This window comes from Vipera ursinii (assembly GCF_947247035.1).
Source record: "Vipera ursinii genome assembly, chromosome: Z".
Taxonomy (NCBI): Eukaryota; Metazoa; Chordata; class Lepidosauria; order Squamata; family Viperidae; genus Vipera; species Vipera ursinii.
The window spans coordinates 47,356,606-47,369,184 of record NC_139517.1 but is presented as its reverse complement, the minus strand read 5'-3'; the positions used below and the strand labels follow the sequence as shown (position 1 = coordinate 47,369,184).

Sequence of the window (12,579 nt, the reverse complement as noted above, 5' to 3'; positions counted from 1 at the left end):
AGAAGACTAAAGGAAGTGGGACCTCCAGATCACCTGTGAAAGGCTATTCCATAAGGCAGCAACAGAAAAGGCAGCTCCCAAGGCTCCACTATATCAGGGGTTCCCAACCCCCGGGCCACAACCTGTTCAGAACTAGGCCGCATAAGCGACAGGCATGTGTGCTTGCACTCCGTTTGTTTGAGCATGCGCACCAGCTGCTTGCATGGAACCATCCCCTCCCTTGCCTCCCTCCCCCCCCCTGCCCCAGTCAGCAAAGCTGGAAAGGTTGGGGACCACTTCACTAGATGGAAAAATGGTTAGGCCTATTCTATCCAGTCTAGTGAGATGGCAAATATTCATAAAGAGAGGCAGTCCTGCAAATAACCTGATTCCATGCTATGTAGAGCTTTAAAGGTGATAACCAGCTATTTGAATTGCACCCAAAGGAAAACTGAGAACTAGTGAAGCTTATGCAAGAGCACTTTACGTTCAAATTATTTGCTCCATTACCCACTGATTTATATAATTACATATAATTCATTTACTGAATAATAGATACTGTCTCTTAGGAAACTGCACTCACAATCTGAAATGTGATGTTCTATTAAACAAAATGTCCTTTATAAAGTTATTATTTTGATGTAATTAACCTTCACAGGGTGCTTTAAAAATTTTCTCTCACATACATACTCACATGAACATTCTTACTCACCTACATAGAGTGGTTTAGTGAGGTTCAGATGGATAAAACTCTGGGGCGGAGCTGCTCGGAACACCCAAGGAAACCGGTCAACTTGTAGCCGAGCAACTTTGACGTTGATCTCGGCTTTCACTTCATGCCACTCATTATCATTGAAGGGCATCTCTGAGTGCACAGTTAAATTCTCATCCCCATTTCCAATGTTATAAGCAAAGACCAAGTCTTGGGAAGCTATGGAGAAGTGAGAGAACTGAAGAGTTACAGAAACATTTCAAGTCTGCCCAAAAAGAAATCTCTCCTTTAGATATTTATGCCAATGCATGAAAGGCAGTACATTGAGGAGGGCACTGCTTCATTCACTAGCTGAACAAAGTCATTAGTAAAAAAAATTCTCAATAGCATCTTAGTATACAGACAAATGTCTTAGGACACTCCTTAAGCATGTCTCCCTTTGTTCCCATAGTTTTTAGGCAGACCTTACAGCTGTAATAAAATTGAATTGAATTGTTCCTATATCCCTAATCTGTCCTACTGCATAACCCACCACTAAGAACATTACAAAGAATCTCTTATTTCAACAATTGGCCTTATTATCAGTGTCATTAACCCTCATTTAGGCAAAAAACAGCTAGAGAAACTTTTAAAAGGTAGTTTCCCCCGCACATGCGTGCTAGTCTTTTCCGATTCTAGGGGCTGGTGCTCATCTCCGTTTCAAAGCCGAAGAGCCAGTGCTTGTCCAAGGACGTCTCCGTGGTCATGTGGCCGGCATGACTAGACGCCAAAGGTGGACAGAACGCTGTTACCTTCCCACTGTAGCGGTCCCTATTTTTCTACTTGCATTAGTTCAAAAGAGACAACTTTACCAGCCTTTATATCAGTCTCTGTGATTTACTGCCAGCCCAACTTTACCAGCCTCTTTGATTTATTGCCAGCCCAACTGCTGATGACTAGCAACACTATTAAAAATATACCAGCAAGACTCTTAGGAGTTGCAATCTCAATGACCTAGTCAATTAAGTCCAAGAACTAATAGAAAAGATGCTACATTGTATTAAAAGCAAAATGTATGCCCCATTGAATCCTAAATTCCATACTGTTGAGCTCCATGCGGATATAGTTCCTCGGGCCGACATTCTCTAGAAAAGTGCCTGTTGGTGCAGCAGTCTTGAAGAAGAAACTGATATCAAGACTGTAATTGACCTTGAAGGTAGGAAAAAGCAAAGCTGTTCCCCTAATGAAGGACACTGTATTCCAGGAGTTGCCTGCAAATCATGAAAAAAATATAATGAGAAAATTTTCATTCCATTGTATTTTAAGTTAAGGGACATTTATTTATGAATGTATAAATGAATGAATGAGTGTATGTATGAATGAATCAATGGATGGATGGATGAAAATTTAGATGGCAGCTCAATTCACTCTGTGATTCCAGGTGGCTTACAAGGATAAAAGCCTAATACAAAAATAAAAAAGCAATATCCACCCACCCCCATTTGCCTTCGTGATAACAATTAGAAGAGCTTTATGATGGGCTCTATCCTACCCTGAGGTCCCCAGGCCTGTTGGCAAATCCAGGTTTTCAGGGCCTTGATGTTCCACAAGGAGAAACCACCATGGAGAAGGCCTTTCCTGATCCTACTAGATCAGGCATGTCAAATTCACGACGTCACGTGACGTTGCACAACGTATTGGGACAGTTTTGCCATGCCGGCAATGGGGTGGGCATGGCTTCCGGATGACACGTCCTGGGCTGGGAGCTGACACCCCTGTACTAGATGAACCTCCTTAGAAGAGGGGACCTATAATTTTCCTTTCTTCCCCATTCTGGTGGATCGGGTAGATGTGACTGGGAAAAGACAATCTTTAAATAACTTGGTCCCAAGGCATTTAAGGGCTTTGAAGGTGACAGCCAGCACTCTGAATGAAACCCAGAAGCAAATTGGCATTGCAGCTCCTGCAGGAGAGTTGACACATGTGCACATTTAGGCCTGCATAAAACTATGTGTTGTGAACCAATTGAAACTTCCAAATATTTCTCAAGGGCATCCCCATATTGCATATAGAGCATGCTGCAATAGTCAAGACGGGAGATGACGATGAGCAGGGATGGAGCAGAAACATTTTTTTAGTGGTTGTTTGTGTACCTTGGTTGGGGCTGTGATTTAATAATGTTACTGTCAATTTTTCTTCTTTTAAAGGGATGGGGGATTTTTTTAAAAAACAAAACAAAACACCATACAACGTTTAAACACTTTTCTATTGTTTCCCATCAAAAATCAATAGGAAATATCACTGCATTTTTAAAAACATTTGTTGTTGAATTTCACCAGCATAATCTTAAGGTATTCTGGGGGCTACAAAAATGGGGTTGGAAATGGTATACAACCTATAAACTTGAAGACTCCTATCCCAGTTTAAGAGATCCACAGCAAAAGACCATTACATCATCTCCCATTCTGTCCACTACTCACGGTCTCCATAGCAACGCAATGGACCCACATAGAACTGAGCCTCTGATCCAGTGCGGTTTGTATCGCTGACTACAACCTGCGTGACTGGAAGATGGTCTACAAAATTCAGCAGCCCTTTGTCTGCTCGCCTGGAATGGGGAATGATAAACGGACCCCATCATTTATTAGAAATACTCAGTTTCAATTCACAATATATCATCATTCAGAGCCCTTTGAGAAGATGGAACCAAATCTCACCACATCAAGTGTTCAGCATCACAGTTGCAATAGAAAAGGGGATTGGCACAGCTCTTCTCCATGCCACACGCACAACGCCCTAGGCCTGGAGGAGAGCCTCCCCAATAATAATGACGTTCTTCATTTCGTCCCATCCAGAAACTTAGTGGCATCCCAGCTAAGAGAGAACAAGGCAGAATATAAATAAGTTGGAGAGGAAAGTCCCCTGCTGAATCAGACCAAAAGGTGCACCTAATTCTACACTAGTCATCAAGATATTTTTAAGATGATCACAAATTAGTTGCGAAAAAACATGCTGTTCCTTCAGTTGGTAAATCACATAATTCACATTGCTTTTCTCAATATCACAATTGATTTCATTGTACATTTATTATGTTCCCTTATTTGCCTTTTCCCCCTAAATTAAAAACTTCCAACACTTAGGCCTAGCTGTTCAGATATGATGGGGACTTTCACTCTCACAATTCCTATCACATCTAGAGGGTGGGAAGGTTTTTTTTAGTAGAGGAAAATCCAGTTTTTAATGAGTTTTTTTCAACAACTTTCAGCTTTAGTCATTGGTGTTTACAACAGGGCAAACAGAATTGGATAGGGCATTAAAGCACAATTTTAGCTGATTAAAAATAAATGAAACATTAATATACCCATTATTTTGCATTCGTCCCCATTCTTAGTAATTCCTAACATGGAATATATTTCATTTTTCTTCTCTTCATACTGTGTTAATGTTTCACTGAGCTATTCAGAATTCCAAGTTCTCTTTCCAGTCTATCTTTTCTTATCCACACTGCCAAATTTTGTGACTTAGGAGATATATGAAATATGCTTTGAGTGTCCCCTCACCTTTCTTTCAGCTCAAAAGCAAAGTAAGTTGTCCAAAATAAAGAGTTTTAATCAATTCTCAATATATATTCCAAATTCCAACAGGAGATGATATATGTACCTCCAGGGTGAGCTGGGGAATCTTTGGTGCTCCTTGAGCTTGCTTGTTTGCTTGTAGATGTTTGTTACCAACTGGGTAACATCATCTGAGTATTAGGTTTGTTCTCTAATGAGTTTCCTAGCCCCCCAGGGAGTAAGGGAGCTAACACCACACTCACTAGAACTGATGATGTTATCTAATTGAGCAATGAAATGCCAGTAAACAAACAGTCAAGCTTGGAGGGCAGCAAGGAATCCAAATATATTCCCAGCTCTTGGCTCATAGCTTGTGTGCAAATCCACACCAACCATAGAATGAAAGAATGTCATACATACTCACTCTGGCTATTGAGTAGGCGAGAGAAGTAACAGTGGAATTCAATTTGCTGCTCACAGTACTCAGAGGCATTTGCCAGGGCTGATACTTCCCCCCATGATGCATTCCAGTAGTCAACTGTGCCCAGGAAAGGCCTTTCTGGGCTGTAACCTGATACTTTTGTGAGCCAGTGACGATTGTGACGAACAATGGTCCATGCACGGTCTTCTGGAAAGTACAAGTGGATAGGCAACAATTCAAACTGAGGATCACCTGCATCTAGTTGAAAGATGTTCAGATGTATTTACTTCAAATCCCAGAATTCCCAGACAGAATGGGCATTACTGAAAAATTTGGGAGGTGATGTCTACACATCTAGAGATTGCCTGTAAATTAAGCATTTACCAGATACAACTGCCGCTTCTCTCTTTCACGTTTCTGATGGCAGTTGAATAAATTTCCCAAATTTAATTAGAACCAATCTCCAAATCTCTAGGAGAAAGGTTTCTAGAGCACAAATATGTATTCTAAACAGCAATTCAATGTCCCATCCATTACCCGTACCTCTCATATCACAATAAACAGTAAAAGGTTTGAGGGGTCCACTGCCATCTGGATCAATGGTGTAGTTCCCAGACACTTTCCCCCTGATTCGATAAGCTTCACAGCTTTCCTTGTAAACAGCTGAAAAAGAAAGAAGGAAGTGAAAAAGCTATCCATGTTCAGAAGCCCTTTAAATTCTCCCTCACTCGCCCCAACAGGCTCACGAGTATGGCAGGTCTCCCCCATGTAACCCGTCAAGTCACAGATACAAGTGAAGTCATCCCAGGATTGGATGCATCGACTGCCATGTTCACACATGTTGGGGGTACACCTGGGACAAAAGAAAAAGCAAGTTATCACTGGAACTCATCTGCCTGCACAGATCTAGGTTTTTGAGAAATGTGGCTCCTTTTTTCTGATCCATATGCAGGACACGTCTTCAAAAAATTTCAAATGTTATAAAATGTCCAGCTGTCTACAGTATTACATGTGCTACAAACTTAAAACTGCCCCTACTTTACTGATTTTCAACATTCCTTCCCCATGAACATTTAACATTATGCAGATTCTGGTCTTTATTATTTCTATTTCATCAATCATGGCATCATTAACTATATTTTTTTTGTTCTTTCTTTACTACCGTATTTGGCATCTTACTAGAAAAGACAGTTATTACTTTATCTTTTCGTATATCTGTTTTCCATAGCATTTTATTATTAGTTTGAACTATGTAAGATCTTTGTATTTCATGCTTTTGATTAGCTGAACAAGTCTTTCTGTGCACTTTACCTCGTGTGTCAAAAGGACATCAAGTTGTGCAAGTTTTTTGTCTCAGTGACAACTACCGTATAACAGTTTTGAAATCTTGTTAACAGTCATCTTGTTTGAAATATTATCTCATTAACAACTGAGCTGATGAACTATTATCCAATCCAAAAGTATTCTGTTTTTGACAACACAAGTGCCTCTGTAACTGTCTGCCTTGAGAGCAACTATTATCCTACCACCACAGCCATGGAGTTCCAGGGAGCAGCTAAGTACTACATAAAGAAATTCTTTAGGATTTCTACAAAACTGAAACGTATTTGTCTCTTACCTTTATTTCACCTAACTCAGAGCAGCACAGAGAAGGCTCCTAATTTTATTTATAGAGTTTTGTCATTACATCTACATGCTCCAGACAAACTGGCCTATGCTGGCATTGGCAAGACTGAAACTTGCTTAGATTCAACAACAGTGACCTACATCCTATAAGATTATTCTCTAGCCATATGAATGCTACAGATTAGAAGAGCTTCTTGAATCTCTCATTTTCACCATCATTTAAGACCCAACTGTGCCCACCCAGATTTTGCTTCTCACAAACTGTTAGGCATATGGTGATAGCCTACAATGTTGGGTTGAAAATATATTAACCATGATAATGTGACTTTAAGACGTTAATTGGCCAATGGGTGTGTAAGTGTTTGCATGACCATAAGAGGGAGCTAGGAACGTAGCTTCTTTCTCTGAATTCACTGCTCTCTACTATTACTGTTTTTGCTCTGTTTTGCTGTACTGTTGGTTTACTACTGTGATAAACTTGTACAAATGTGTATTTGACCTCTGGACCGGTAAGAAGACTTTGTATTTTGGATTACTCCTTGGACTGTTGCTATTGTGTATCACCTGGACTGTTTATTTTTGACTGTGCATTTTTGTTTTTACACCACCTCAAAAGTAAAATACTTTTTGCATTTACAACTCAGTGTACTCTTGTGGTTACTGTGTGACTCTTACTGCTCTTAGTACCCTTCCTTGTCTGTGCAACTCTTTGGTAGCACAAGGAGACCTCTGCACAACAATCCTTAACACAAACATACCTGTCTGTGATGCCACACACGTTGAAGTACACCTCAAAGTACTTGCCAAGCCGATGCTGACGAACCATGTCCAACTCTATCGGCTGAAAATCAACAGTGACCATTTGCATGCAGCCATGAAAAGCTGTCTGATTGGACAGGCAGCCAGTTCGTAGTGCTGGTCTGGGGCACCCTATGAAACATCATATGCATAAGAAAGAGATGCATAAGAAAGAGATACAGAGATTATATTTATCTCAGTGGATTAGGTCCATATTAATTTGTATTTAACAATGAACCTCGGAGGGGTGGGGGACGGGACACTGTGGTTCTCCTATAAAACCATATCCAAACAATGAAACCAAATAATGTTTTGCTGAAGTGAAACCCCACCCCCATGATTTTCAATTAATCATTAGGGTTGTTCAATGCTTTTGCCTTGAATGCAAAAGAGCTCTTTAGAGTATGTGAGAGCACAAATATAGCATTATCTATTTGCAACTCTTTAAAAAGATAAGCTTTTTCCTAGGAACAAATAATATCATAGTTTATTCTTATTACTCGGCAATGTAATTCAGTTCACGAATCTGCTTTCCATCAACCTGACATTATTAAAATACTGTACCTTCAGGCTTAACCATCCAGTAATTCCAATTTAAAGCTTTAATTTAAAATCAAACGAAGTATTGATTCTGAAAATCCAAATGCTAAATTGTGCAAAATTGGCATGCATACCTAACAAGGTTGCTCTCTATATCTGGAATGTTTTATTATTTCTTTTAATGTTTATCTTTGAAATCATTATATTTACAAAACCCACTCCTAAAACAGGGAGAAGCTACTGCAAATTGTAGAACATCTTAGGTTAAGTCTTCCCCATTTCAACGTTCAGCAGATGTATAAGATTTCAAGTCTCACAGACAAAAGGATCTATAGGTCTAAGGAAGTTCATCTGAGCCTTTTCCCCCATAATCTGTTAACAATTTACTATGTACCTCCAAAAAAGTACTGTTTACCAGTACGCAACTGGATGTCTCGGTCAACACGGAAGCTGGCATCATTCTGATTATCAATAGAGATAACAGCTGAGGATTCTCCTACTATCAAGGACACTGAGTGCCAAAAACCATCATTAAGACGATATCCTAAGAAATTAAGAACAAGTGATAGGATTATGAATAAACTGGCCAGATCTTAAGATTCCCTGCCCCCCACTGAAGCCATAGACTTTAAGATCCAAAAAGCCTGTCCCATGCAAAAACCTGGTTTCCTTGAGTTTGCTAGCTATTGTGCTTTTTGTCTATTATAAGAAATATATACTTTAAAGATTAGCTATAATGCACTATCCTCACTGTATTGGTAAACCATCATTTTGCACTTTCACTTCACAAGAACTGCAAAGATTATAAGCGGTTTTGCATGCCTAGAATGGTATCCAAGAGCCATTTGCCTAACAAGCTTAATCACAGAGAGCTAGTATCTCATATAAATAGCCTAATAGCAAGACCAAAAGGGATTCATCTTGGATCCGAACGGATCTGATTTAGGCAGTGAAATGAATACTACAAGCCAATTATAGTTTTTAAATATCTGAGTTTCTTTGGGAATGTTATCTCATTTTATATTACACTTCCCATGGCTATACAGGATATATAGAAATGGGGTGGGAAAAGTCAAAATAGGTTAAGGTGTAGACACAACAGATTTTAGAAGAGAATACAGCTGGAAGGGATCTTGGAGGTCTTCTAGTCCAGTCCCCTGATCAAGCAGGAGAACCTATACCATCTCAGACAAGTGACTATCTAGCCTCTTCTTAAAAATCTCCAGTGATGGAGTGCCCACGATTTCTGAGGGCAAGCTATTCCATTGGTTAATTGTCCTCTCTGTCAGGAAGTTTCTCCTTGTATATGTGTGTGTGTATATATAAATTAAAAGAAAAAAAATTAAAAGAATAGAAACAAATCTTTATCTGAAAGAGAAAGTAAGGAAAGTAAAGAAAATACAAAGAAATAAAGAGAAGGGAGGGGGGAGAAGGGGAGGGGAGAGGAGAGAAGAAAGAAAGTGAAAAAAGTACAAAGAAATAAAGAGAAGGGAGGAAGTGAGAGGAGGAGGGGGAAGGAGAGGAAAGGAGAAAAAGAAAATGGTTTCTGGTCTTCTTAACAACAGTTACGAGTACATTTATGTTTTACCATCTTTCTCTAAAGTTACAACATAATTTCTATCTTTCCATAGTCTATCCTTTCTAATCATTAAAGCCATAAAATATTTCATTTTTTTCAGTCAAAAACCTAAAAGGGGTTTCTAGTCACTATTAAGTATAGTTATTGGCTTGGAGTTACTACTAAATGTAGTTAGGTTCTGTCTTTAGGCCTAGTGCTCTTCAACATTTTCATAAATGATTCAAATAAAGAGACAAAAGGAGAACTCATCAAATTTCAGAAGACACTGAGCTGGGTAGACTAGCCAACACTTTAGAAGATAAGCTTAAGGTCCAGAATTAAACACTGGTCTCTAGTCAACAAAGTATAATTCACTCGTAAGAAAAATAATGTTTTACACTTAGGCAAGAAAACCAAATGTATAGAATACATGCTACTTGGCTCAATAACAGTAACTGTGAATAACAGTCCTAGTGAATAACCACTTAAATATGAGCCAGCAATGTGCAGCTGCTGCCAAAAAAAGCCAATACAGTCCTAAGTTGCATTAACAGAGAATCAAGGTCACATGAAATGCTAGTACTGCTTTATACTGCTTTGGAAAGACCACACTTGGGAGTACTGCAGTTTTGGCACCACGATACAAAAAAGCTGTTGAGATTCTAGAAAAAAAATGCACAGAAAAGCAACAAAGATGATTAAGGGCCTGGAGACTAAAACATGCAAAGAATAATTGCAGGAACTAGGCAAGTCTAGTCTAATAAACAGAAAGATTGGGTGTGAAATTATAGCAGTATTCCAATATTTGAGGGGCTATCACAGAGAGGATCAACTTATTCCCCCAAGCATCTGAGAGCAGGATAAGAAGTAAGGATAAAGGATATAAAGCAGAGATCCAATCTAGAACTAAAGAGAACTTTCCTGACAATGAGAACAATAAACCAAAGAAACACCTTGCCTTCAAAAGTTGTGGGTGCTCCATTCCTGGAGCTTTTAAAAAAGACTGGATAGCCATTGGTCTGAAATGGTACAGGGTCTATTGCTTGAACAGGGGGTTGGACTAGCAGGGTCCTTCCAACTCTGTTATTCTGTACTGTGAATTCTAACCAAACAAGTCAATTTTGCAATCTTTGCTAACACCAGCTATTCCTTTTCTGTGGGTATTTCAGAATCTTTCCATTTTTGTACATATAATAATCTTGCAGCACTTATCTTATAAAGCAGAGATTTCCAAGCTTTTTTTCCAAGGTGGAAAAATATCAGGAAATGCAGGCTCTGAGCCACTTTGTGCCATACCAGAATTAAGTAGTACGTGTACATACATACACACGCAAAACCAATTCAAAATCTAATTGAAGAAATTTGCTTTCTAATTCCTACCATAATTCAAGTAGCATTAATTTAAAAATATGTATGTAACCGAACTTGTTTTTCTAATTTATTAAAACATACAGCAGATTAAAGTTTGTAATTGTTCCTAAATAAATTATATTAGTCATTTTGTAGGTTTTTGTCCTGCAGCTCTGTAGGAACCATAACTTCCTGAATTTCCAGCCAGCACAGCCATTTTAAGAGTGCTCTAGAAATAAGGAGAAAAGTTGAGAAAATGGTTGTCTAAAACATATTGACCTTTGTCATATAACTTCATTTCCACTGCAGACAGCAATAAGAAAAGCCCAGTTTGAAATATACAAACACTGGCTCAAAGCTAGATTGAAAAACTTTTTTAAAAAAAGCAGAAGACGGGCAAATCATAGTCAATTTATTTTCAAGTAAACTGCATGAATATATTAATAAAATCCTCAGGATATCAATCTGACTTGAAAATACTTTAATCTTTTCCAGTTTCTCCCTTAAAATTATCAATGGGAGAAACCCAAGACCTGATCAGAATTAAATACTTACATCAGTCAGAGACTGTTTCAACTGGAGTAAGTAAATACAATACAAGCCATCTTTTGCAGAAGCCATCTTATTAGAGAGAGAATACAACAGGAATAGGAAATGCATCACAGGAACAATAGTGATGAATAATAGAGTAGCAATGTGACACAGGAAACAAATACAATAGAGATGAATGATAGAGCTGCATATAAAACACCTGTAACATCTTCCCCTTTCCATGTTAACCAAACAACATAGTGAAATTTTGGATGAAAACTAGCAACACTTCCTATAAGTTAAGTCTGTTGGGTGCTTGTGAACGTCTACCGTTATGGGTAAAGACTGGTCCTCTTTTTACTAAGAGTTTCTCTGACCTCGCTGAGGTTGCTGGGCTCTAATGACCATTTACTGCGATATTCTGTGTTTGATTGCTGTCAAGTATACTGGCTCGCTCACGACTATCATTAACATTGGTCTGTGGAATCAATACTGTGCGTTCCCTATTGTCAGTGGTTAAATGTGGCCTGGTAATAACCAGGTGAGTCAGGCCTGTCCACTGGATATGGAGAATCTAGATGCTCAGCCACACGCAGATCCATACAATTGCAACGATAAGAGTCCACTAGATAGGAGCGTGATGCTACCTTTTGTGAACAGATACCCATTTTCCATCTCCAGGCATCAGTTTCATACAGACTCATTTTCCAATATTCAATTCTGGCAAATCTCTGGCTGATTTGTCATATCTTGCATTGAATACTTGTTTCTTAAGCATTAACTTTTTTGGCACACCTTGTAACACAGAGGGCTCAAGCAACTTACTTGCCACTGGTAAGGAGATCCTTAGTCTCCTTGACATCAGTCTCTGTGCCGGACTACTGTCCATGTCCTCGGCTGTTATTTATTTATTTATTTGATTTGTATACCGCCCTTCTCCCCAAGGACTCAGGGCGGTGAACAGTGACATAAATATCAAAATGCACAAATATAGAAATTGAAAACAAATTAAACCCTAATGCCCAAATGCAGAAGATAAGTTACATTAAAACAATAATTAAAACAAAACCCATCAGACCAGACCGGATTGCTCAAACAGATAGGTTTTTAGGTCGCGTCAGAAGGAGCGAAGGTCGGGAGCCATCTGGAGCTCAACTGGTAAACGGTTCCATAGGTCAGGTGCGCCCACAGAGAACGCCCTCCCCCTGGGAGCCACCAGACGGCATTCTCTGAACGGAGGCACCCTTAGGAGGCCCTCTCTGTGGGAGCGCACTGGGCGGAGGGAAGTTGACGCCGGCAGCAGGTGATTCCTAAGGTACTCCGGACCCATGCCATGTAGGGCTTTGAAAACCATTACCAGCACCTTGAATCTCACCTGGAGGACAACTGGAAGCCAATGCAGCTCACAGAGTAGAGGTGTAACATGGGAGTATCGGGGGACTCCCAACACAACTCTCGCGGCTGCATTCTGTACCAGTTGGAGCCTCTGAGTGGTCCTCAAGGGCAGCCCCATGTAGAAAGCATTGCAGTA

At 39.5% G+C, this 12,579-nt stretch overlaps 1 protein-coding gene across 1 annotated transcript in view; it reads right to left on the bottom strand.

The window, feature by feature from the left end:
* Positions 1–12,579, bottom strand: part of CNTNAP1 (contactin associated protein 1) — a gene marked incomplete at both ends in the record, with an annotated part of 53,083 nt that overhangs the window by 7,162 nt on the left and 33,342 nt on the right. The window contains 9 exons of the mRNA XM_083378994.1: positions 692–910; positions 1,774–1,941; positions 3,151–3,278; positions 3,388–3,544; positions 4,649–4,852; positions 5,189–5,308; positions 5,392–5,498; positions 7,030–7,201; positions 8,004–8,153. Coding sequence (XP_083235120.1) covers positions 692–910; positions 1,774–1,941; positions 3,151–3,278; positions 3,388–3,544; positions 4,649–4,852; positions 5,189–5,308; positions 5,392–5,498; positions 7,030–7,201; positions 8,004–8,153 — 1,425 coding nt within the window. The remainder of the gene's footprint in view (positions 1–691; positions 911–1,773; positions 1,942–3,150; positions 3,279–3,387; positions 3,545–4,648; positions 4,853–5,188; positions 5,309–5,391; positions 5,499–7,029; positions 7,202–8,003; positions 8,154–12,579) is intronic.